At 34.4% G+C, this 24,829-nt stretch overlaps 1 protein-coding gene across 1 annotated transcript in view; it reads left to right on the forward strand.

Moving 5' to 3' along the window:
* Window positions 1–24,829, forward strand: part of BCAS3 (BCAS3 microtubule associated cell migration factor) — a 623,923-nt gene that overhangs the window by 260,170 nt on the left and 338,924 nt on the right. The window contains exon 16 of the mRNA XM_057499516.1: window positions 13,483–13,747. Coding sequence (XP_057355499.1) covers window positions 13,483–13,747 — 265 coding nt within the window. The remainder of the gene's footprint in view (window positions 1–13,482; window positions 13,748–24,829) is intronic.

Raw genomic sequence — 24,829 nt, forward strand, 5'->3', positions numbered from 1 at the left:
ATAATTGTTGGTTCAGATGGTAATTGCATGCTGCTTATTTTAGCTCATTGTCAAATTTCTGGCACCTAGAAGAGTGCCAAGCATGTAATAGACTTCCCATAAATACTAATAACATGAAAATTTGAATATGAAAAATTGATAGGGTGAGGGAGTAGACAAATGGGATATAGTGTGTATGTATTATCTGTCTTTACCATGTTTCCATTCTAAATAACTCACTCCCAAGCAACTTTTATTGCCATAACCTTATTGTAGTAGTCAGGATTATAGCATTTTTTTAAAAGTTTTTAATTTTTAAAAATTTTGGTATCATTAATAAACAATTACATGAGCAACATTATGGTTACTAGGCTCCCCCCCATTATCAAGTTCCCACCATATACCCCATTACAGTCACTATCCATCAGCATAATAAGATGCTATAGAATCACTACTTGTCTTCTCTGTGTTATACTGCCTTCCCCGTGCCTCACCACCCGCCATTACATTATGTGTGCTAATCGTAATGCCCTTTTTTCCCCTTATCCCTCCCTTCTCACCCATTCTCCTCAGTCCCTTTCCCTTTGGTAACTGTTAGTCCATTCTTGGGTTCTGTGAGTCTGCTGCTGTTTTATTCCTTCAGTTTTTCTTTGTTCTTATACTCCACAGATGAGTGAAATCATTTGGTACTTGTCTTTCTCCGCCTGGCTTATTTCACTGAGCATAATACCCTCTAGCTCCATCCATGTTGTTGCAAATGGTAGGATTTGTTTTCTTCTTATGGCTGAATAATATTCCACTGTGTCTATGTACCACATCTTCTTTATCCATTCATCTACTGATGGACACTTAAGTTGCTTCCATTTCTTGGCAATTGTAAATAGTGCTGTGTTAAACAGAGGACTGCATATGTCTTTTTCAAACTGGGCTCCTGCATACTTGGGATAAATTCCTAGGAGTGGAATTCCTGGGTCAAATGATATTTCTATTTTGAGTATTTTGAGGCATCTCCATACTGCTTTACACAATGGTTGAACTAATTTACATTCCCTCCAGCAGTGAAGGAGGGTTCCCCTTTCTCTACATCCTCGCCAACATTTGTTGTTGTTTGTCTTTTGGATGGTGGTCATCCTAACTGGTGTGAGGTGATATCTTATTGTGGTTTTAATTTGCATTTCTCTGATAATTAGCAATGTGGAGCATCTTTTCATGTGCCTGTTGGCCATCTGAATTTATTCTTTGAAGAATTGTCTGTTCATATCCTCCACCCATCTTTGAAGAATTGTCTGTTCATATCCTCCACCCATTTATTAAAAGGCTTATTTGCTTTTTGGGTGTTGAGGCATGTGAGTTCTTTATATATTTTGGATGTTAACCCTTTGTCAGATATGTCATTTACAAATATACTCTCCCATACTGTAGGATGCCTGTTTGTTCTGCTGATAGTATCTTTTGCTGTACAGAAGCCTTTTAGCATGATGTAGTCCCATTTGTTCATTTTTGGTTTTGTTTCCCTTGCCCAAGGAGATACGTTCAGGAAAAAGTTGCATATCTTTATATTCAAGAGATTTTTGCCTATGTTTCCTTCTAAGAGTTTTATGGTTTCATGATATACATTCAGGTCTTTGATCCATTTCAAGTTTACTTTTGTATACGGGGTTAGACAATAATCCAGTTTCTTTTGCATGTAGCTGTCCAGTTTTGCCAACACCAGTTGTTAAAGAGGCTGTCATTTCCCCATTGTGTGTCCATGGCTCCTTTATCATATAATAGACCATATATGCTTTGGTTTATATCTGGGTTCTCTCTTCTGTTTCATTGGTCTATGGGTCTGTTCTTGTGCCAGTACCAAATTGTCTTGATTACTGTGGCTTTTGTAGTAGAGCTTGAAGTTGGGGAGTGTAATACCCCCAGCTTTATTCTTCCTTCTCAGGATTTCTTTGACTATTTGGGGTCTTTTGTGGTTCCACATGAATTTTAGAACTATTTGCTCTAGTTCATTGAAGAATGCTGTAGGTATTTTGATAGGAATTGCATTAAATCTGTAGATTGCTTTAGGCAGGATTGCCATTTTGACAATATTAATTCATGCTATCCATGAGCACGGGATGTGTTTCCATTTATTGGTATCTTCTTTAATTTCTCTCATGAGTGTCTTGTAGTTTTCAGAGTATAGGTCTTTTACTTCCTTGGTTAGGTTTATTCCTAGGTATTTTATTCTTCTTGATGCAATTGTGAATGGAATTGTTTTCTTGATTTCTCTTTCTGCTAGTTCATCATTAGTGTATAGGAATGTAACAGATTTCTGTGTATTAATTTTGTATCCCACAACTTTGCTGAATTCAGATATTAGATCTAGTTGTTTTGGAGTGGATTCTTTAGGGTTTTTTATGTACAGTATCATGTTGTCTGTAAACAGTGACAGTTTAACTTCTTCCTTGCCAATCTGGATACCTTTTATTTCTTTGTGTTGTATGATTGCCATGGCTAGGACCTCCAGAACTATTTTGAATAAAAGTGGTGAGAGTGGGCATCTTTGTCTTGTTGCCAATCTTAAAGGAAAAGCTTTCAGCTTCTCGCTGTAAAGTAGAATGTTGGCTGTGGGTTTGTCATATATGGCCTTCATTATGTTGAGGTACTTGCCCTCTATACCTATTTTGTTGAGAGTTTTTATCATGAGTGGATGTTGAATTTTGTCAAATGCTTTTTCACCATCTATGGAGATGATCATATGGTTTTCGTCCTTTTTGTTGTTGTGGTGGATGATGTTGATGGATTTTTGAATCGTGTGCCATCCTTGCATCCCTGTAAGAAATCCTACTTGATCATGGTGTACAATCCTCTTGATGTATTTTTGAATTCAGTTTGCTAATATTTTGTTGAGTATTTTTGCATCTATGTTCATCAGGGATATTGGTCTGTAATTTTCTTTTTTTGTGGTGTCTTTGCCTGGTTTGGTGTTAGAGTGATGTTGGTCTCGTAGAATGAGTTTGGAAGTATTCCCTCCTCTTCTACTTTTTGGAAAACTTTAAGGAGGATCAATATTGTGTCTTCACTAAATGTTTGAGAAAATTCAGCAGTGAAACTGTCTGGTCCAGGCATTTTGTTCTTAGGTAGTTTTTTGATTACCAATTCTATTTCCTTGCTGCTAATTGGTCTATTCAGGTTTTCTGTTTCTTCCTGCGTCAGCCTTGAAAGTTTTTTCTTGAAAGTTGTCCATTTCTTCTAGGTTATCCAGTTTGTTAGCATATAATTTTTCATAGTATTCTTTCATAATACTTTGTATTTCTGTTGTGTTTGTAGTGATTTTTCCTTTCCCATTTCTGATTCTGTTTATGTGTGTAGACTCTTTTCTTTTCTTGGTAAGTCTGGCTTGGGGTTCATCTATTTTGTTTATTTTCTTGAAGAATCAGCTCCTCGCTTCATTGATTCTTTCTACTGTTTTATTCTTCTCAATTTTATTTATTTCTGCTCTAATGTTTATTATGTCCCCCCTTCTACTGACTTTGGGCCTCATTTTTCTTCTGTTTCTAGATTTGTTAATTGTGAGTTTAGACTGTTCTTTCAGGATTGTTCTTCTTTCCTGACATAGGCCTGTACTGCAATATACTTCCCTCTAAGCACGGCCTTCGCTGTGTCCCACAGACTTTGTGGTGTTTTTGTCTCCATATATTGCTTGATCTCTATTTTTGTTTGGTCATTGATCCATTGAGTATTTAGGAGCGTACTATGTTAGGAGCATAGTATTAGCCTAATAACATGTATTTGTGGACTTTTTCATTTTCTTTGTGTAATTTATTTCTAGGTTCATACTTGGTGTTCTGAGAAGCTGGTTGGTACAATTTCAATCTTTATGAATTTACTGAGGCTCTTTTTGTGGCCTAGTATTGATATATTCTTGAAAATGTTCCATGTGCACTTTAGAAGAATGTGTATCCTGTTGCTTTTGGATGGAGTGTTCTGTAGATGTCCGTTAGGTCCATCTGTTCTAATACATTGTTCAGTGCCTCTGTCTCTACTTATTTTCTCTCTGGTTGATCTGTCCTTTGGAGTGAGTGCTGTGTTGAAGTCTCCTAAAATGAATTCATTGCATTATATTTCTCCCTTTAATTCTGTTAGTATTTGTTTCGCATACATAGGTGATCCTGTTTTGGGTGCATAGATATTTATAAGAGTTATATCTTCTTGTTGTACTGCCCCCTTTATCATTATGTAATGTCCTTCTTTGTTTCTTGTGATTTTCTTTGTTTTGAAGAAGTCTATTTTGTCTGATACAAGTAGTGCAACTCTTGCTTTTTTCTCCCTATTAGTTGCATGAAATATCTTTTTCCATCCCTTTACTTTCAGTCTGTGTATGTGTTTGGGTTTGAAGTGAGTCTCTTGTAGGCAGTATGTAGAAGGGTCTTGTTTTTTTACCCATTCAGTGACTCTGTGTCTTTTGATTGGTGCATTCAGACCATTTACATTTAGGGTAATTATCGATAGGTATGTACTTATTGCCATTGCAGGCTTTAGATTCATGGTTACCAAAGGTTGAAGGGTAATTCCCATACTATCTAGCAGTCTAATTTAACTCACTTAGTATGCTATTACAAACACAACCTAAAGGTTCTTTTTTGTTTTTCCTCCTTTTTCTTCCTCCTCCATTCTTTATGTATTAGGTATCATATTCTCTACTCTTTGTCTATTCTTTGATTGACTTTGGGGGTAGTTTATTTGATTTTGCATCTGCTTAGTAATAAATTGTTCTACTTTGCTGTGATTTTATAGCCCCTAGTGACAGTTATTTAGCCTTAGGAATACTTCCTTCTATAGCAGTCCTTCCAAAATGCACTGTAGAGGTGGTTTGTGGGAGGTAAATTCTCTCAGCTTTTGCTCATCTGATAATTGTTTAATCCCTCCTTCAAATTTAAATGATAACCTTGCCGGTAGAGTATTCTTGGTTCAAGGCCCTTCTGTTTCATTGCACTATGTATATTATGCCACTCCCTTCTGGCCTGTAAGGTTTCTCTTGAGAAATCTAATGATAGCCTGATCGATTTTCCTTTGTATGTGATCTTTTTTCTCTCTCTAGCTGCTTTTAAAAGTCTGTCTTTATCCTTGATCTTTGCCATTTTAATTATTATATGTCTTGATGTTGTCTTCCTTGTGTCTCTTGTGTTGGGAGATCTGTGGATCTCCATGAGAGACTATGTCCTTTCTCAGATTGGGGAAGTTTTCAACAATTACCTCCTCAGTGACACTTTCTATCCCTTTTTCTCTCTTCTTCTTCTTCTGGTACCCCTGTAATACAAATATTGTTTCATTTGAATTGGTCACACAGTTCTTTCAATATTCTTTCATTCTTAGAGATCCTTTTTTCTCTCTGTACCTCCCTCAGCTTCTTTGTATTCCTCTTCTCTAATTTCTATTCCATTTATCATCTCTTCTACTACCTCTAATCTGCTTTTAAATCCCTCCATTGTATGTTGCATTTCAGATATGGAATTTCTTAATGATTGACTCTCCATCTTAAATTTGTTCCTGAGTTCTTGAATATTTTTCTGCACCTCTATGAGCATGTTTATGATTTTTATTTTGAACTCTGTTTCAGGAAGATTGGTAAGTTCAGCTTCATTTGGCCCTTTGGGGTTTTTGGGTTTCTTTCTTTTTAGAGAGAGCTGGAGGGGGAATTAGTATTTGAATCATTAGACATGAATTTATTTGGCTACAGAAACAATCACATTTAACAATGGTTTGAAAAAATCAGGGTTTATTTTTTCTCATGTTGCAAGAAGGATACTGCTGGTTTTGTTACAATTGCTTAACAATGTCTCTGTGACTTTTTTTTTCCTGTTCCTCTTGTGATTACTTTATGATTGTCATTCCCTTGGGCATCATGTCTGGACTCAAGGTAGTAAGGTGGGGAGTAATGGTGACATTAGTGATGGTAATTCCTTTTATCAGGGAAGTGGATAATTTCCCAGAATATTCTGCAATAGGATCCTGCTTTGGTCTGTCTGACCACATCTGTGTCAACACTTACTGTTAGAGAGGCTAGACAAGCACATATGAAGCATGTAGAGTGGTGTCAGGTGAGGGAGTGTGGTACGAAATGGGCATTCAATTTGCTGCCCACTTGTTGCATCTGTATAATCATCACCATAGTCAAGATATAGACGTTTTTATCATCCCAGAAAGTTTCCTCCTGCCCTTTTCAGTCTTCTGCCCCAGTCATGTTCTCTGCAGTCATTGCTATTACTCCATTTTTGGGGGAAAAAAGGTATCTTTTATTTAATTTCTAAGGTTTGGTACACGGTTAGAGGGACTGCCATTATTACTCACTTTATTTTATTTCCTAGCTCCATATTATGGATTGTAGGTCAGTATCAGAGTCATCACCTTAGTGTTCTAAAACTACAGATTTCTTGCTTATGTCTTCCCTACCTCCCAGTACCTACTGAGTCATAATTCTGGAGGGGGGACCAAAGGATCTGCATTTCTTACAAATAATTAAGGTGTTTCTAATCACACTGAAGTTTGTGAATCTCTACTGTAGATTTAAGGATGTTGAAATAACCCTAAATTTTTGTTGCTGTTATTGTTGTGTTTTGGGGGTGAATTTGAAGCATAAATTTGGAGTCCTTTAAAATGCTGATATCTACACCTTTTATGCTTTAATGTAGTACACTTAATTCTGGAGCTCAAGTACTCTTTTTTCATGTGTAATTTGAATTCATGTTTTGTGAAGTAAATATTTGGTTGGTGTTTTTGTTTTTGATAAAACAGATATATTCCATGTGAGTATATGTCTACTATATTAGATTTTGGTGGCTCCAAATATTATTGATTTAGGTTACTAAATCTGTGAAATATTCAAAATGGATCATTCAGATTGCTGGAAAAATATTTATAAATTGAAGGTATGGGAATGCAGCCTCATTATGTTTTAAGGAACAAATATGTTAGCTTTCTAGAGGACTAATGGTTTCTGATAGCCAAATTTTAGATTATTGCAATAAGAAACAAGTGTTAGATATGCCAAATTTTAGATTATTGCAATAAGAAACAAGTGTTAGATATTATAAATATGCCAAATTACACAGGAACCATTTAAAGAACACTAAATTATATGACCTAAAATAAATTTACAAAGCAATTAAGCACTCTGTTTTTTATTTGTATCTCATTAATTAAGAATCCTGACATTTATAAATTTAAATGCTCTAAATTGATAACAAGCGTCTAGTGAGGATTCTCAGACTAAATTAGGTACACTTGTTTGACTTTTGTCTGTCATTTTATGCCAGAATTTTATGCTGAATGAAGAGAAACTTAACAAGAACATCTTGTACCTTTTTCCCATATTATATTGAAGTCACTTGTTTAACCCAAAGCCAGATGTGAAGTGAGCCATGATGGGCATGAATAAAATGCTACTTTAGGGTTTATAGCAGCTGTCTATCTTCCTTTGGGAATAGGACAATAGAGAAATCTCTAAGAAGGGGCAGCTTTTTACAGCCACAAGCTGTAAAAAGAAGCTGTAGAACTTTCATTTTAGCAAACTAGCTAGTTAGTCCTTTCATTTTTAAACAGCTTTATTGAGACATAATTTTGAAGTATACAACTTAGTGCTTTTTAGAATATTCACAGAGTGTATATCAATGACTACTAACTTCTTCCAGAACATGTTCCAAAAGAAAGCTGTTACTCATTAGTAGCCATTCTCCATTCCCCTCCCCTTTGGTGATATTTTATCTATTTTTTCTCTCTATGAATTTGCTTATTCCATGCATTTCATATAAATGGAATCATATAATATGTAGCCTTGTCTGTCTGGCTTTCAGTTTATATAATCTTTTCAAAGTTCATTCATGTTATAGCATGTATCAGGAACTTTATTCCTTTTATGGCTGAATAATAGTCCCTTGTATGGATATACCACAGTTTGTTTTTGCATTCATTAGTTGATAGACATATGAGTTATTTTCACTTTTGAGCTCTTAACTTCTGTGAACATTAGTGACTAGGTTTTTGTTTGAACATATGTTTTCAATTGTCTTAAATGAAATTGGTAGGTCATAATGGTAAATATATGTAACTCCTAAAGGAATTTTCTAAATGGCTTCACTATTTACATTCTGCCCTGCAGTATATGAGAGTTCTAATTTCTCCATATCCTCTTCAACACTTGTTAATTAATCTGTCTTTGTTTATAGCTGTTCTATTCAGTATGTAGTGGTATCTCATTCTGATTTTTGTTTGCATTTCTCCAATGATTAATAATGAGCAGTTTTTTATGTGTTTATTGGCCATTTGTATATCTACTTTGGAAAAATGTTCAAGTCCTTTATTATAATTTATATTTATATATAATTTAAATTTATTTATTTATAATTTATTATAATATTTATTATATATTTATTATAATTTGTCTTTATGTTACTTATTTGAAAGACTTCTTTGTGTAGTCTAGATGCTGGACCTTTAACAGACATATCTGCATATATTTTCTCACATTCTGTAGATTGTCTTTTTACTTTTTTGATAGTTTCCTTTGATGCACAAACATTTTTAATTTTGAAGAAGTACAGTTTATCTACTTTATCTTTTGTTGCTTGTAGGTGGTCTCAATTAAGAGTCTACGTTAAGAGTAATCTAGTAACTTGGTAGAGAGATGATAGTTTTAGTCTATGATGATATCAGTGAAAACAGAGACATTTGGATAGAGTAGGGGTATGTTTTTATGGTAATTATAATAATAGCAAACATCTTTGTTAAGTGCTAGGCACTAAGTGCTTTAGATGTTAATTCATTAAACCTAAACTCCATGAGATTTGCATTATTATTCCCATATTGCAAATGAAGAACCAGAAGGCACAGGGTAGTTCAGTGACTTTTCCACAGCTATGCAGTTATTAAGTGGTAGATACAATTTGCTTTTTTATGCTTCTTCTATGTATGTATGTATATATTTATGTGCAGGTATGTATTTATATAGATATATATATACATATGTATATTTATATGTATATGTACTCATATATTATATACATAATATACCTGCTTATTGTATATATGTTTGTATTTTATGTATTATATATTATATATAGACATAGTATATATATGTATTTACATGTACTTACATCTGTTGATATGTATTATATACAAAATATGTATATTAAATAAGCATATATAATATATTCTATATATTATGCTTATATATGTATATATTATACATAATACACATGTATATTTATATGTATTTATATACATTATATATGCATATCATATAGACTATATTTTATATATTACATATATCACATATACTTATTATATACATATGTATTTATATATGTAAATATGTATCTATACATAAATATATACATATGTACATATCCACTTGTGCATTAAGAGATATATTCCAAGATACTAAGAGATAATTGACTCTGGGTTGTGGGATTTATGTGTGTATGAGTTTGTGATTTTTCTTTAACTAAAACGATTTTTGCCAGCAATTATGTGTTATTGTTGAATATAGCTATATGCACCTTGAAGACGAAAAGAAAATGCTTGCTATTAAATCTAGAAAAGAACTGTAATCTCTTTGGTCTCATGTTCTTAATTCATATCTTGTATGGATTCCTCTTATGGGAAGGCTTTCTGTATAGTTTTCCTTTTAACAGGTTACTGTGGAGTACCTTGTAAACTCTAAGATTAATACTTCCTGACATCAGGGTCTTACTGTGGTGTTTTTCACTAAATTTTCCTCCTCTCTGCTTTGAGTTTTATAAAGCTCTGACAAGTCTACACTTACTACCATGATGATGTGTAAAACAGGTCAGCAAACTGTGGTCCAGGGGCTGTGAATGGCCCTCTGTCTGTTTCTCTAACTCTCACAAGCTAAGAATGGTTATTATACTTGAGAATTGGAATCTATTTGATGATGATAATAATACTAGCTTGGAATCCCAAATAAGCAAAACATTATCTCCTATAAAATAGGATTCAATTTTCTCATTAGTAGACCTATATTTACAAAAAAGTCATACTCACTGAAAATTTTGTCAAAATTTGTTTTCTTTCTTGTTTATAAATACCTATGTAGTACCCATGGTTTTGCTTCCTTGCCTACAGAGCCAAAACTTTTACTATCTGGCCTTGTACAGAAAAAGTTTCCTAAATCCTGTTCTAAAAGAAGCCTGCAGTTATCTTCTGTCCACATTCATTCTTTGCTTCAGTTTAATACCATTTTGAAATGCTAAGTAAGAGACATACAACATGTCCCTTTCTTTCCAAATCTGCTTGGATTGAATTCCTGAGTTCAGGATAGTGAGTAGTCAGTGTTTTAAATAAAAAATATCCAAATATATTTGCTTCCTAAAATTCAGAGTAGGTATTTGGACAGTACTTGTTTGGCACCTGTACTTATTTAACTTCTTTTTGTAACAGTTGCCTGATCTGTATATGGTAAATGTGCCATGATATTTAGTACTGTAGAGCTAAATCAGAGATACAACTCCCATCTAGCTCTCTTATTTTGTGATGAGAAAATAACTAGAAATATCATTCCAAAATTGAAGTCAAACATGCAGATGACAAATTATAAGATAAATTAATGATGGGGATGGAAGTACATCTACACTGTGTATTATTGTTGAATGACTAAGTTGTTGTCTGAACCAATGTAACATTGTATATCAACTGTATTTCAGTTAAGAAAATGAAAAGATCACATAGGTGATGTCATCATATTATTACTAGTATAACTTTCCTAGTCCTTTTTATTTTTAATAAAGTATGACAAGCCACCTAGCTCTTTGCTGATACCATGGTAATATTTTTGCATCTTGGCAACTTGTTATCCTCTGTAATGTTATTTAAAGGATTAAACTTTCTCAAGTCTCTTGACAGCAAATATGTTCAGCAGCCCTTCTTTGCTTGTTTATGTGTCCTGATGTGTCTTCAGGGTCACAGAGCAGCATCACTTCTCTAACAGCAGTTTTCTAAATAGGCATTGAGGTGGGATTCTGTCTTCCTGCCTTGACACTGATTGTTAGCACCACCTCATATCAGAAGAATTCTTGAAATGAAAAAAGGAAACTCCTTTACTTGATAGACCAGGAAGTGGTCTTGATTATAAGTGTTTTGGAAAAAGGTTTTAGATAATATGCTTTACTTTCATGATGGATGGAAGATAAATTACTCAATATGTCTAAAGATGTTTCTATTTATATATTTGATTCTGTCTTGTGTTAATGCATTAGATATTATGATATTAAATTCATCTGGTACTGTGTTTCTTTTCTCTTGCTTCTGCTGTTTATATTTTTCTTTGTTCTTCTCTTTTCTCTTGCTTTTCTGTAAGTTTAACTGAAATTTATTGTAGGCAACCTACAGAGGTAAAACACTTGTGGAATGACTTTTTATTAATAATTCTAGAATCTCCGGGAGCTAAATTTGTCCACTTTCAGGAGATTCTTTAATTATAACATGAGTGTGTCACTTAGATATTTCATAGTAACTGAAATGGGCAGACATGTAGTTGAATTTTAGATTTACCCAAAAATTGATAATTTTTGTCTAGCAATAGTCTAGCAATGAAATAACTTGTCTTGATTTATAAGAATAAAATTTCTTTTTTATTTCAAAGGTTCTGGGTTCTTTTAGAGACTTGCACTTTGAAGAATACTCTTAACAGCTTTTGTTCATGGAATATTTCTGGAATATTGTGATTTTAACCTGAATTTAGGCTTATTTGAAGATCTAATATATTAGAAAGTTGGTTTCTGTGGCAGAAGAGTTTTACTTAGCTCCTGTGATAATGACAGTTAATATGCTCTCAATCATACATTTATATACATATATATGCATTTTTCATGTTAAATTCCACTCATAAACATGTTTTTATTCTGCCTATTTTGCCTTATCTGGATTCTTTTTGTTTTGTTTTTAAGCACTTTTTGATGATTGTTTTATGTGGTGGAAAGTTATTTTAGTTCATTATTTAGTCGATGTAGAAAATCTTTATTATCTGTGACTTCCCTTCTTTTTAGAGGCTATGCTTAAAATGGTTAGAACAACATTGAATTTTACTGGGCTTTCTTTGTTAAGTATAAAAGTAAATGGAGACATTTTTGTTTAAGTTGTCACCATTAGATTGATATCAAGGAAAACACAGTAAACCCAATTTGTAAATTTGAAACTATTGGAACTCCTGTAGTCAGTGCCTAACAAGTGTCATATAAATCAGCAACTAGCTTTGCCTAGATCAAGTCAATGGTCAGCCCCTTGTTTCTGTAAATAGTTTTTTGTTTTTTTTTTTAACATAGCTGCACTCTTTCGTTTACATGTTTCCTATGGCTACTTTGACAATAGAAGGCAGAGTTGAGTAGTTGCAACAGACAACAGACTCTAAAGCCTACAGAATTTGCCACCACTGTAGATACATGAGTTGTTCGGTTTTGTTTTGGTCATGAGAGTGTTTCGAGACGTTTCCTCTTGTGCATCCCACCTCTCTTTAGGGTCCTATATCCCTGCCTATTGAAGGGACTTCTACCTAATTTATCTTCATTCACCCTCACCCCATTGCAGATCCACTCTCCTACATTCCATTCCCATAATCCTTCTAAAACTGGAATCTTAACTCCACTATTACTTAAATAAAATTCAAACTTCTCTTACTCTGGCTTTTGCTGACTAATGTTTCTGACATACTGAACTACTTGCCCATCATTTCAATCTTAAGTCTATGCATTTGTATCTAAAATGGAATATCTGAATCTGTCTAAACTGGAATGCCCTTGTGTTTCTTTGTAAGTAAATCTTCAAAATCAATTCCAGAATCCAGACCTGTTTAGGTGGTTTGGGGGGTCACTCCTAACCCTCAGACTTCACCATGTGCTTTTCACCTCTTACAAGCAGACTTCATATTTTCTTGCCTTTTGTTACCACTGTGCCTTGTACTTAAGACAGTTACTTCACTTTTTATATATTGTATTTTCGTAAATTTCTTACATGTCTTTTCCTCCTGTTAGGCTGTGGGCCCTAAGTTTATTTCTTATTCACCTCTTTGTTCCTACTGCTTAGCATGGTACCCAACTAATATTTGCTGAGTGAATAATTGGATCAATAACTTCAACTACATAGTATAATGTCTGTTTTTATTTTTACTGTTCTATGCTTATTAGAAAGCAAGTTCATTTAGAGAAATACACCTGACTTGGACATCTTTTCTTACAACTCTGTTATAGCATGAAACTGCCTAAGTCCTATTCGGCATTCTATGCAGCAAGGGACAGAATTCCTTCTTCTAAAGCTTATCAAATCCCTGATACAGACTTTGAATCAGTATTTACTATCAAACTCATTTGTAGAGTACCTTTTTTGCTTATAACCTGATCTTAGGTAAATTTGATAGCAAGGCACACATTTCTGTTTATATTTGGTGATGTGTGTGTGATACTCTTAGATAAATCCAAGTAATTTCAGTCATTTTTGTGTCTTTACATATCTCATTTCTAGGTACAAGACATCTGCTTCAGCCATGACTGTCGCTGGGTTGTGGTCAGCACACTCCGTGGCACTTCCCATGTTTTCCCCATCAACCCTTACGGTGGCCAGCCCTGTGTTCGAACACACATGTCACCACGGGTCGTGAATCGTATGAGTCGTTTCCAGAAAAGTGCTGGGCTGGAAGAGATTGAACAAGAACTAACGTCTAAGCAAGGAGGTCGCTGTAGCCCTGTTCCAGGTCTATCAAGTAGCCCTTCTGGATCACCTCTACATGGTAAACCTAATTTTCTCTCTCTCCACTGAACCCTACCATCCTTTTCTCTTTGATCCTTAATTTTTGAGATCTAGGATAAAATAAACTCATTTTTCTAATCTGTTTATGAAAAAACAAGATTTTAGGCTCATTTGAGACACTCTTAATTTATTAAGTCATACAGTATATTGAAGCTAATATAGTAATAGTGATCTTTACCATGCTACTTTGGCTTTCTAACTAACTTTTTATTAGAAGGGATACATTGTAGCATATGGAAATATGAAACTCAAGCCTATTTACCTAAATTTCGATATTGAATCTCATATCATCAGTCTTTACCAGAAATCCCTTACCAGAAGTCTTTAATGAGAATGAGTACTATAGTTCATTAAGGCATAGTCATTGTTGGAGAGGAATAGTCATGAGTCATGTGTATTTTAGAACAGCATTTGCATTTTATTTTCAAATACATCTCTCTGGGATTTCTATCACTATGTTGCAGAAAAAACAAAAACAAAATGTATAGCCCAATAATTTATCTTACGGCACATAGTTGTGTAACCATCACCCCAACCAATAAATGAAACATGAGAATTCACCTTTTGTGCCCCTTTTCCCTAAAAATAAATCGTGATTTTGGCTTTTATGATAACCACTTTCTTTTTAAAAATAGTTTTACTTCTTAGGAAGTACTGAAACCCTGTTGTTCCCTTTTATGTAAATGGAATTATACAGTATGTATTATATATTACTTAATATACAGATATTCAGCTTCTTTAACATATTTGTGAGATTAATTCATGTTGTTCTACGTAGGTTTATTTCATATATTTCCATGTTATTACATATTCCATTGTACAAATAATCTTCTAATTATCCTTTCTACTTCTGTTGATGTATTATTTAGGTGGTTTCTGGTGTGGGGTTATTATGTGTAAGATACAATGAAAATTTTTGTACTTGTTTTTTGGAGCAAGTGTGTACTCTTTTTTGAGTGGAAATGTGTATGTGAATCATGAACTTGGTAGAAAGTGCTAGAGTAGTTCTACCATTTCATTTGCACCAGAATGACAGAAATTATTTGTTGAAATTAGATGACGCTCTTGCTAGAACATTGCAGAGTCTCCTTGGCAGATGACCAATTTAGATTTTATAAGAACAGGGAATTTTATAGGGAGAGTTTATGGTTACTACAGAAAACAATTCTTACTTATTTAATTGATCTGAAATTCACGTAACAAAGTTAACTATTTAAATGTTAACAGTTCAGTGGCATTTAGTACATTTATAGTGTTTTGCAACTCCACTTCTGTCTAGTCAAAACTTTTCTTCACCCCAGAAGAAAACACATGTTCTTTTATGCAGTTACTCCTCATTTCTCTCTCCCCAAGTCCCTGATAGCTACCAATCTGCTTTCCATTTCTCTGGATTTACCTGTTCTGGATATTTCATACAACTGCAGTCATACAGTATATGATCTTTTGTTTCTGGCTTCTTTCATGTAGTATGTTTTTGAGGTACAACCACATTGTGGTATGTATTAATAATTCATTCTTTTTTGTGGCTGACTGATATTTCATTGTATGTATATACCACAGTTTTTTATCCACTCTTCCAAATGATGGACATTTGGGTTGTTTCCATCTTTGTGCTGTCGTGGATATGTGTATAAAAGTATTTGAGTACCTCTGTCATTCCTTTGGCTGTATACCTGTCCTTATCTGTTTCAGCTTCTGCTTGGACACATATCTTTTCTAATATATGTAGATATGTATTTTCTAGATAAATTGTTTTCCTTGGGAAGTTTTAACATATACTGAAAGAAATATATAGGTCAATGGAATCCTAGGGAGAAGTTCTGTAACTCAAAAAAGTTTGGGAACTCAGTTTTCACTTTAGATGATGCTTTAATGCTTCAGCCCTATTATTTTTGTAAAAGCAATTATTATTCATGTTTCATTAACAACTTAACCAGCACCCATGACCTTCAAGGCTAAAAATCGTTCAGAATAAGTCCCAGGTGAAAAACAGTCATTAAAAAAAAAACTATTAAAAAAATTTTTTTTAATTTGGAAGGCCATGAGATATTTGTATTTTCAGCCATTTGTAAGAAATTTTACTTCAGAAATAATTACTCAGATTTTTGGATATAAATATTTTGTGTTATAATTAGGTGATACCATACATTTTTGAGGCCCTTTCTCTTTGTGTTTAATATTTTTCTTAAATTTCACCAAACACTATGGGCAGAGATTCAGTGTGGGCAGCCAGGTTGACCAGAGAACCAGATGTATTAGTAAGAAATTAGAAGGATTTGTAGTCCTTACATTTATTATACATCAACAGAGAGTATTATTTTAAGCTTCTTTTTCTTCCCATTCTTCCTTCCCTCTTATGCTTACCACATGCCAGGTTCTGTGCTAGGCTATGAGCATATGTGCAGAAAAAATAAAAGTCATCTCTGCCCTCTTGTATCATGCATTCCAAAGGAAAAGACAGATATTAAATGACTATGAACAAACACCTTTCAGTATATTTTTGCTGAAGGGTGCAAAGTTCCAGTCAATTAAGGATTTGTCACTTGTAAATGAATACATAGTTGAAGAGCAATACTTGATTTCTGAGGCAAAATACACTATTTTCTCACAGCTTTATTGCTTCCACAACTCTCCTGGTATTGCTGCATAAAACTCACAGGAGACATCTCAGAGAGGACCTAGGCTGAGTGGTGATACTGCCATACTTAACATCCCCTTTTTGAAAGCTAGGAATTTCAGGAGGCATTTTGCTCCTCATAACATGGGTTAAAATTCTATTATGTAAAAATGTATTACGGAATTACACCGCATTACTTTGTGTAGTTTTTCTCATTTTTAAATGCAGACACTGGAGTGATGGTTATTTTTCTCCGTGTTCTCTTTTGTATTTTACATGTCAAAACAAAATGGGCATTGTTGTTGGTTAGTTCTAAAAATGATGTATTTACAGTTCGTGTGGATAAACAATCTGATGCTGGTCAAAAACAATGTAAACCTTTGAACAGGGAGGGATTCATCTTGAAAATGAATCATGGTTTGGAGGTATTACCGTTGTTTGTCTGTGCTCTTTTTAGCAAAGTAAAGGAAACTGTTAAGTAACAGTTGATATAGGGATATTTCCTTTTTACTCTCTGGAGTCAATCCAATTTAGGGTAGGATTATTTTATCTATTTGCCTTTTTTTTTACTTAACAGAAGATGTTTGTTTATTTGAAATATATTCCCCTTAAATATCTCTTTCATTCCTGGTCCTTTGCCTTGACCTTAGTCTGTGTGAGGGGTTCTTATTTAATATCCAGGAACGTGGATAGGAAAAAATTACATGTTGGTATTTACTATCCTCTAACCAAAGTTAAGCATTTCTTTTCACTAAGAATATAGGTAACACATAACGGTAATATTGGCAGTACTCACAACATTGTCACCAATAGAAACACAGATGTTTCCATATCACATTATATATGACATATATCTCAAAGTATTCTGAATTACTGAATTATATTTTGAAATATTGTTTATGCTCATAATTGCTTTGAAATTATACATTATTTAATATTACTGATTTTAATATTTGTTATATATATTACTATAGGTGAACTTAATTTTTAAAAAATATTGGTAACTATAGTTCAGTTTAATTGGTTTCCTTTGTAATTCTGTGTATTTTATTCCATGCATTTATAAGTATTATTCTGAGAAAGAGTCCAGAGGCTTTCCCAGACTGTCCGAGTAGTCCATGACACAAAAATGATTAAAGAACCCCTAATCATCATTTCTTACCTTATCTGTTTCAACAGCCTCTAGTCTTTATTATTGTCACAAACATTTCCTTTATTAATCATAACTATGGCCTTGACTTTTCTGCTTAAAATCTTTCAGTGTCTCACCATACTTTCAGAATGTTAAAGGAGGTCCCACCTTATTTCAAGCTTCTTGTCCCACCATGTCTAGATAGATGTACCCTTCCCTGAATGTGCCATAGGTACTCATTTCTTGGCATCTCTCCTATTTGAGTACTTTTCTCTACTTGAAATACTTGGTACCCCCTTGAATGCCTTACTAAAATCTTAACTTCATTATGATCTAGCTAAAAAATAGTACTTCATGTCTTATCCTCTCAACATCTAGTAATCTTGTATCATCTGTATCAGCCTTGATAGTGGAACTCTGAACATACTTTTATTATATTATAATATGTTAATTGTTCATTGACACACCTGTCTCTCCCATTAGGTTGACCTCTATGTAGACAGGGTCTTTTTCTTGTTTATATTTGTATCTGGGCACCTTGTGTAGTATTTGTTAAAATGTAGACTCTAAAGTCTTCAAGCTGAAGTTTTCAAATGTCCTTAGAAATTTTTCTAATAAAAACAATTTAGATTTAAATCATTACTTGTCAGAATGAAGAAGTTTTCATTCATGGTAACATTGCTTTTCATTTTAGCTTCTGTAAGATGCATTCATTTATTCAACAATTATTAATGAGTTGGTACTGTGTCCAGGCACCATTCCTGAGCTTAAGGAATATAGCAGTAAACAAAAGTGAAAATGTCCCTGTTCCTACAGAGCTGACTTCCTAGTTGAGTAATATGAATGTTAAACAGAATATAGGTAGGTAGGTAGTTTTAGGTGCTATGGAGAAAAACAAAGGATAGAATAGGGAATGGCTGGAAAGGATTGCAGTTTGAAATTAGAATTTTTCCTGCAGTCCTTACTGAGATGATGACTTTTGAACAAAGATCTGGTGGAAGTATGAGAGAAAGTCATGCAGATATCCGGGGAACATGTTCTAAGCAGAAGGAACAGCCAATGTAACATTCCTGAGTTGGGGATGTTCCTGGACTGTTAAGTAAAGGCAAGGAGGCCAGTGTGGCTGAAGCACAGTGTACAGGTGCACAGAGGAGATGAGGTCAGAGAGGAAATGTGGCCAGATCATGTCAACCTATGACTTTCACTCGGAGTGAAATGCAGAAGTTGTGGAGAGCGAGAGAACTCTGCCTTGATAAATCTGTATTTTGGCAAGATCAGAGTGAAGCCTAGTGAAACCAGTTCAGAGAGTATTGCAGATATCCATGTGAGAGAAGACAGCTCTTGGACTGAGTTGTTTATAGTGGAGATTATGAATAGTAATTGGGTTCTTGATATGTATTTGATGGTAGGGCCATCAAGATTTCTGGTATGTTTTCTGTCAGGTACGGGAGAAGAGTCAGGATAACTAGCAAGGCTTTTGGCCTGAACAGCTGGAAGAATGGGGTTGCCATCAAATGAAATGAGGGACACAGAATAAAAGCAGGTTTTGGGGTAGGGACAGGAACAGGAGTTCTGGGCATGTTTAGTTTAAGATGTGTCTTTAATCTCCTAGTGATGGTAAGTAGGTAGTTGTTTTTATGAGTCTGGAGTTCAGTGGAAAGGACTAGGCTGAGGATAAACATTCATAAGGCATAGATAAAGCCAAAAGCCGGATGAGATCACCTTAGTGAGTATTAAAAAAAGAGAAAATAAGAATGTCCCAGGACTGAACCCTTAGAACCCCAACTTAAGTAGCCAGTGACATGGAAGGAAAATCATGCATGAGAAATACTAGAGGCCAAATGAAGAAATTTTTTTTCTGAGGAAAGGGAGTGATTATTGTGTAAATTCTGCTGATGGGTCAGTTAAGAAAAGATAGAATACCATCACATTTAGTGATATAGAGGACATATGACTTTGATAAGACAGTTTTGGTGGAGTGGTTGGGTCCTGATAGGAGTGGATCTTAGTTAGAACAGGAAGAGAGAAACTGGAGACCAGTATTCAATTTCAGAGAGAAATTGAAAGACCAAGTCTTTCAAGAAACATTGATGTAAAGGGGAGCAGGGAAATGGGGAAATGTCAGAGGGGAAAAAGGTTAGTACATTTTTGATGAATGAAGGAGCCATTTTCCCACTATTATTTATGCCCTAAGCAAATTTCTTACTTGCCTTTGCTTTACAGCTTCCACACCTTGTTCCTCCCCCGGCATTGCTTTCCACTTAACTTCTTCAGGTCCACATTGAATGTACCTTTCAAGAGAGCTCACCTCAGCTGAAGATATGCCGTCTCCCCCAGAACATCCAAGTATCGCACTTCATGCATTTGCTTCTCTCTCTGGACTTCCTGCTTACTGGTTTCTACCTGTTATTTTTGATGATCTCCATCACTAGGCTGTACCTTGCGTGGGGAGGCAGTTGACCTGTAGTCACCCTACCTGTGGTAGGAGCTATTCTCCTTGACTTTACTCTGGACTCTTAGACAAATTAATCTGCCCATGCCTTAGTTTTCTATCTGTAAAATGGGGATGATAATAATGCCTACCTTTGAGAGTTACTGGGAGGATCAGAGCACTTTGAGTAGTGTTTGGAACATGTCAATTCCTCAGTAAAGATTAACTGTTATGATCAGTATCATTATTGCTACTGTTTATTCCTGAGGAGGTACATAGGACTAACTCATTTTTTTTACACTGGCAAGTCAGACTCCATTATTGAATGGATAATTCACTCAATAATGAGTGAATGAAATACAACTATAATCTTATTATGTATAGGCTTTTATAGCATTTTTGGACTTGGTATTGATAAGTCGACTTCTGCCATTGTTCCTGAAATGAGGAGACACACCAACACAAAACTGAAAGTGAAGGTAGAGTATTTTCTTCTTTTTCAGCTGATTTTAATACCATACATCAGGAAATAGAGTTTGATAAACTAATCAGCTATTTTTGAGCCTCTGCATTTATTTATTTTGCAAATTAGTTTTCCAATTTAGGTTCAAGAATATGGTATTTCACTCTGTGATAGGGCTTTTTAGGAATTTGTTTCATTCCTGCTACTTCCATCAGGTTAACAGAGGTGTTTTGGGTTCACTGCTTCAGTTCTCCAGAGTTTCTAAATGTGTCTCCTTTCCCCTTAACTCAGTGGTCCTCAGAGGCAGAGTCATCTTTGAGTCACAGCTTTTGGCATCTGAATTCCAAATTCTGCTTCTTCTACAGAGAAGTAGTTGATGAGACTCTGAGCCCCTTAGAGAGGGTTTCTAATTTCTTGGACTTGAAGCCCTCCATATTTTAGTAAAGTGCTTTTAAATGAATGATAGCATCACTTTTCTTTTTAGCATCTGTATGATGCATTCTTTTCACCACTCAAAAACTCGGTTTATGGCCTTCATCTGATGGTTTATTGTAATTACTTCTGTTGATCAGTAGGTTTTTGATACAGACCACATCACAATTGTTAATACAAAGCAACCACACATTTCAGCCTTATATAGTTTCACCTACTTAAGACAATCAATAATCATGTGATGTTTCTTGACTTTTCTTTCCACATAGTTGTTTATTTGTGGATTGAATTTTCCATTTGTATGTTTTAATTTTTGCCAAGAACAATCACTCATGTGTACTGTAGCTCTGCTTTAAATTTTATGCCTCATATGACACAGAGTGTATATATGTATAGTATATACATGTTAAGTGTACAAAAAAAACCTTTTAGGCTTAGTCTAGTACCTGGGTATTTTTAGTGGTTACATGTACTTTATTGTTTTAGTTTAGATGAAGTTACATGTCTAGTTTCTTGTTTTCAAATATAATACATTTTTTCTAGTTCATTTCTTCTACTTTTATCATCCTTTTTAAAATGTTGCAGTAGCATTATGCTAGTCTTTACATTAAATATACACTAAAATCATACATATTTTTAGTATTTTCATGTGACTTCCTGCTGTTCCTCACAGAGCAAATAAATTTCTTAGGGAAAGTGAATTGAAAAGAGAGACCTCATAATTAATACTTCCCTGAAAACAAGGTACTTTCATTTCAGAAGCACTAATTAAAGAAATCACCTATTAAACAAAGATAGCATAATTTTTTAATAGACTACATTATAGAGATTTTTAGGTTCACAGCAAAATTGAGAGAAAGGTTCAGATAGTTTTTAGGGAAAATAAAATTACCTGTGGAGTATCTTTAAAACTCTTATATTGCCTCTAAATTATGCTTTAAAATATAGTTCTATAAAAACTGATTAAACTTCATTAGAATATTTTATCTTTTTTTCTATTTTATTTGAAATATGCCACATTTTTTCTCTCTCGAATTTTTCCCTTAAGTAAATACCAGATAGACTAGTTAGCTGGTGAAGCTAACCCGAATTTCTTCTTTTGATTTTTATTGCTTCCGAAATATTTTGTATTTTTCTGTATTTTTTACACTGGCAAATCAGACTCCAGGTTTCAAGTTTCTTTTTTTAAATGGTTAATGAGACGTGCCTCTAGAGGGCGATCTTTTCTAAACTTTCCGGGGATTGTAATCATGGCAACCCTGGTATGAATGTGGTGTACTATGGATGTTGATGTTTTATGAGACCTTTTATCTTACATTTAATAATAATCAGCTTCCTTTTTCTTATGTTTTCTATGACATATTCTTCAAAGTGTCTTCTTAGAGAATAGGACTTTTGAATATGTTGCTATCAGTTAATACCCATTTTTAGAACACCACCCCAGATACCTAGCCCCTATGAATTTAGGTAGATGAATGTAGGCAAACTTTTTAATAATTTGAGCAAGTGGTGTCTGTGTGTTCTAAAAATTCCTTTCTTTGATTCTCTATATATTGCTATTTAAGCACTTGTTACCTCTTTACTTAATGGGGCCAGAGTGATTAAACTCCACTCTGGAGGCTGTATTAGGGCTTTCAGTTAATCTCTGCTTCTCTTTTTCATTAACATTCATTGGAGTTTTATTGGTTTTTTTTCTTACCTATTTAATATAATTTCTTAAATCAAATTAGTATGTGCATTTATTATAAAAGTCAAACAATACCACAATTTTATAGTGAAAAATGGTGTTCTCCTGTCCCACCACCTCCCACTCTCAGCTGTCATTCCTGAGGCTACTGCTTTCAGTTCTCTAGTTCCTTCCTTGCTGTTTTCTCTTTTGCCCCTTTCTGGAACTCATGTTAGTTGGGTAATGGATCTGCTACACTGCACCCCTAACTTCCTCTTCTATTTTCTATCTCCTTGTCATTTTGTTTTCTTTATAAGAGTACCTCCAACTTTATTTCCTAACCTTCACTGCATTTTTATTTCTGCATGTTTTTAATATCCTTTTCTATGAATGCTTTTTATTATCACATTCCTTCCTTATGTTATAGATGTAATTCTGTTTGTCTCTTTGATAGTTATAATTTTTGAAGTTAAAAAAAATTTTTTTTTTGCTCCTTGTATTATCTCAATTTCCTGAGTTCCTTTTTCAGCTTTTTTGTTGTGATCCTCATCTCTCATATTAGTTCTCAACCCTGATTTTATACAGTAACTTACCTGGATAGATTTAAAAAGTATTAGTGCCTGGGCCCAACCTCAGACTGATTAAACCAAAATACTGACTTAAATGTCTTGGAGTCCTTGGCTAATAATACTTATTTTTATTTTACTTTAAAAATTTATTATTTATTAATTTATTTCATTATTTCATTTTTATTCAGCTAATCAACAAATCCATACTAAGGAGCTGGTTGGCAGCTCTTTGAACATGAGTAGGTCATCTGACTGGTCCATCGGGGGGGACTGGCAGTTTTACTAGGGCACCCCCCATCAGTAGTATTTGTAGATCTTTTCACTTAGACTGGTCAGTTTCCCAGTAAAAGAACCCTCTGTTCAGGGTAGGGTTGGGATGGTGGAGACTTTCTGGCAATGAATTTACAAGTTAGTTTTCAGGGAGTTGAAGGACTACATTATTTTAGTTAAGTGATTAGAGTAACAAGAGGATTTGGCTTATCTATTTGCATGTTACCATTATTGCCTGCCTTTTCCAGTGAGGAAGATAATGAAGTGAGAAAATTTTGGCCAAATTCCGTTTAAGTATTTTTTTCAAAATTCGGTCTTAGAGAAATTGGAGAACTAGAATAGTAGGATTTAGGCTTCTTAGGATGCATAATGACCAGTGACTTAAATAACAGATTTAGAAATTATCATACTTGGGAGTAGCAGCCGTGAGTGGTCTTGAACTAAAAATCTGAGCAGGAAATAAAAATCTGACTGTTGGCTCATAGTTTGTAAACTACAAAAGGGTGAAGTGGGGTGGGGGCCAGGGCTATGCCAGAGTTACACATACTGAGAAATAGAACTATTAGGGTTATTAGCACAATAGGTTCTTAGCCCAAAATGACATTTAGAATTCAGTGGAAGATGAGAAGAGGAAAGGGATTTAAGGTTCACTGAAAGAGTTTATTAACATTGGATGATGTGTTTTTGCAGGTGAGAATATTGAAGCCAGCATGAGACACTAGAGTGAAACTACTTCAGAATGGACAGGGTAGGATTAATGTAGGCCTTGTTGTTGGGAGCATCAGGAGAGACAGGTCACTCCACTTTCAGTGTTCGGAACCATCCATAGAAGAGAATGGTTAATAAATGTTCAGTAATATTTCACTCTTGTCTAACATTGGTGTGGATTAAAATGTGTCCACATTTGATAAAGTCATGGATGAAAGAACATAAGAAATGGCAGTACTGATAAGTGAATGGTTTTCTGGTAGTCCAGCTGATTAAGAAGTGTTTCTGCGAAGGCAGGAGAATCTCAGGGAAGGAAGTAGAGTCGTCATTTCCGAGGTGCCCAGATAGTCGCGGCGCCTCTCCTCTTTGTGGTTCTCTCTCTCAGAGACTTTCTATCAAAGGACTTTTTCTGCACATGGGTAAAATCATGGTTTTGCTTTTGGAAAAGTGAATTTAGAAGACAAGGACATGAACTATTTATTAGTATTCATATGATGTACTTTAATTCTCTTCTTTTTTTGGGAGGGGAGTTGAATAATTTTCTTTCACAAATTGTTGATAATTTAGTCAGCTGATACAGGTATGGCTTTCCTGTTTCCTTCTTGAGCAGAACATACAAGCATATTTTGATAGAAAGATATTCAAGTGTTTGCAAGCTAGAAATAAAATATATATGAATATAAAAGGTTTTCTCTTCTCTGCTGTCAAAAATGCTGATTTGGCCCTTTTGCTCTGTACTCCCATCTCTGTATGGTTGTTAAAATCTGTTGCTCT

This window comes from Manis pentadactyla, chromosome 4, assembly GCF_030020395.1.
Source record: "Manis pentadactyla isolate mManPen7 chromosome 4, mManPen7.hap1, whole genome shotgun sequence".
Taxonomy (NCBI): Eukaryota; Metazoa; Chordata; class Mammalia; order Pholidota; family Manidae; genus Manis; species Manis pentadactyla.